The 2,624-nt window shown below is 35.1% G+C and overlaps 1 protein-coding gene across 1 annotated transcript; it reads left to right on the top strand.

The window, feature by feature from the left end:
• Positions 1–818: 818 nt before the first annotated feature.
• LOC149179063 (transcription factor MYB8-like) lies at positions 819–2,267 on the top strand. The gene is made up of 4 exons (XM_089422338.1): positions 819–1,038; positions 1,135–1,215; positions 1,297–1,426; positions 1,547–2,267. The coding sequence occupies exons 1-4, from the start codon at positions 819–821 to the stop codon at positions 1,965–1,967; spliced, it is 852 nt and encodes a 283-aa protein (XP_089278464.1). The 3' UTR covers positions 1,968–2,267.
• Positions 2,268–2,624: the final 357 nt, after the last annotated feature.

Raw genomic sequence — 2,624 nt, 5'->3', positions numbered from 1 at the left:
AATAAAATAACAATAATAAAAACGCTAAAAATATTACAATAAATAAAATAAAAAATAATAATAAAATAAATATTTTATAAAAAATAATAATTTTTAAGGTCCCAACACCTCATCGAATAATATTACCATAAATAAAATAAAAAATAATAATAAAATAAATATTTTATAAAAAATAATAATCTTTACTAATCCCAACACTTCATAGAATTATGAAAATCTCTAGTATCAAATAAAACTATATAGGTTAAGGAAGATGTTAATGTCGCATTCCGATCAATGACCAAATTGTTTTATCTTGCATGGAAGCATCTCTAGTATCAAATAAAACTATATAGGTTAAGCAAGATGTTAATGTCTCATTCCGAGAGAGATTAATGACCAAATTGTCTTATCTATACCATGTAAGGGATTTAAGAACAAGTCTAATTTTTTAGATTTTTTTGGATTTGAAAAATTGTAGTGAAATCTGGATTTTTGTTGTTTAAATTGATTTTTTTTTATTAGATATATAGATTAAGTAGGGTGAAAAATCCTTATAGCACTTCCATGAACGATGCTTATCCACTAAATTTGTGATTTGAATAAATCTATGGTAAACTTTAAACTTCTCAAAAAATCAAACTATCAGAAAATTCTACTATTAGAAAATTCTACTATCACCAATTCTACTATCACCAAAGGGTCACACCTACACATGATGGGGACTTTAGTTCGATGTAAACCGTCGATTCCAAGATTCCAGAAAACAGAACATGCATTGAAATTTTCTCTCAATACAGTGAGGTGTTGACATACCAACCAAGTGTACGTTGTGAAAGATGCATATACCGACCAACACCTCGTTACAGGCTATGCTCACGTTTCAGCGGTCATTCTCGTCAACGCTATCTACAGTTTTAACTAACTACCACCCTAAGTATGCCCATCCACTTCCTTCACTTTATAGAACGCACAGGTTCCACCTGCTTGCACGGGATTTTGTTCTGCAAACGATCCTTCTATTATCGCTCGGCTCCTTCCTTTTGTGTCTGACAACTTGTAAAGATGGGAAGAGGGCCTTGTTGCGCAAAGAGTGACAGAAACAAAGGAGCCTGGACCAAAGAAGAGGATGACAAGCTTATCCAATATATTCAGGCTCATGGAGAGGGCTGCTGGCGCTCTCTCCCAGTGCCGCAGGTTTAATATATGCATATACAGTTATTTGTATTTCTACATGTATGTAAAAATCCCCTCCATTTTGCATTTTAGCGATGTTCCCTGTGATTGGATTCTAAGGAAGTACTTTTGATGTTACAGGGCTGCGTCGGTGTGGCAAAAGTTGCAGGCTGAGATGGATAAATTATCTTCGGCCTAATCTGAAACGTGGCAATTTCTCTGAAGATGAAGACGATCTTATTCTCAGACTGCACGCACTCCTTCGAAATAGGCATGTTTAATTGAATAATTACTCTGATTTGCTTAGTACCTTTCGGTGAACTTTTATTGTTGACACAAAGGAATTGAGCGTAGTTATTGTTTATGGTTGCATTTTTCTTGTCACTAGCAGGTGGTCTTTGATAGCTGGCCGTTTGCCAGGAAGAACGGACAACGAGATAAAAAACTACTGGAACTCGCATCTGAAGCGAAAACTTATCAGCTTGGGGGTCGATCCCCTAACCCATCGTCCTTTTCCAAAGACTTCTCAGCATCATCCCTCTACTCAACAGAATGTTGGAGTGGCTGAAACATCACGTTTGCATGAAGTTGTCCAACATTTCTTCGATTGCCCGTCCGAATTAAGCACCAAATCCGAGCAAGTTTCTGATGCTGCAAGCGGACTAGGACGGGAAGAGCCTCCTCGCTTCAACCTGAACCTGAACTTGGAGCTTTCAATAACTCGCTCGTCAGTTCGCGTCACTGGGAACGAGGACGGTATGGGTTTCGACCAAGGAGAAAGCAATATCAGTGCGGGATATTTATGCCGTTAAGGGACCCTTTCGCATCCCTACGGGGCATACCAAGTTCTGGAAAACTTAGGATTCTGAATTTGAGTAATTGCATAATGTGACCTTCTAACGTTATCGAACAGTCCATTGTGTAACATCGATTCAGTGTTTCATTTCTAGAGATATAGGTGCACTGTTGATACATAAAATGTTGTAGGGATAAGTTTGAGTGAGCAATGGATAAAAGTCGACATATAATGTTGTGTAACTGCTATGAAAGAATTTCCTCCCTCACTGAACATGTTTATATAGTTAAATTTACTTTTTCATTATAATAAGAAAGTAATCATGTTTGACTGCCGACCAGTTTCTGTATATATAAAATTGTTTTTTCTTCTTCCTTTTATATAATTGATTTTTTCTCTTCTTTTTCATCAATGCAATAAAGCGTGTCTTGCAGTGAGTTGCTAATAGTGATTATTTAGTTAAAGTAATAATAAATTTAATATAAGTTGAACATGTGATTAGTATGAATTGCATTTACATAAAGAGGATAACAATGATTAGTACTAATCACCCCAGATAAAAGTAATATTGCAGATAAAAGTAATGTATAATATTAGAAACTAATTTATTTAGTTAATAAAGTAATTCTAGCATTGATGAGTCAAATTAGAAATGTGGTGTATTATTTTTTTA

The sequence above is a fragment of the Pinus tabuliformis genome, chromosome 4_1 (genome assembly GCF_031772625.1).
Source record: "Pinus tabuliformis cultivar Carrire ecotype Pingquan chromosome 4_1, CPIR1, whole genome shotgun sequence".
Lineage (NCBI taxonomy): Eukaryota > Viridiplantae > Streptophyta > Pinopsida > Pinales > Pinaceae > Pinus > Pinus tabuliformis.
This window is presented reverse-complemented; position numbering and strand designations above follow the sequence as displayed.

Bases quoted from the DNA above. Each gene is read 5' to 3' on its own strand.
- LOC149179063 (XM_089422338.1), top strand. From the start codon at position 819: ATGCATATACCGACCAACACCTCGTTACAGGCTATGCTCACGTTTCAG. The intron at 1,039-1,134 runs GTAAAGATGGGA...CAATATATTCAG, and splicing joins CCTTTTGTGTCTGACAACTT to GCTCATGGAGAGGGCTGCTG. The intron at 1,216-1,296 runs GTATGTAAAAAT...TTGATGTTACAG, and splicing joins AGTTATTTGTATTTCTACAT to GGCTGCGTCGGTGTGGCAAA.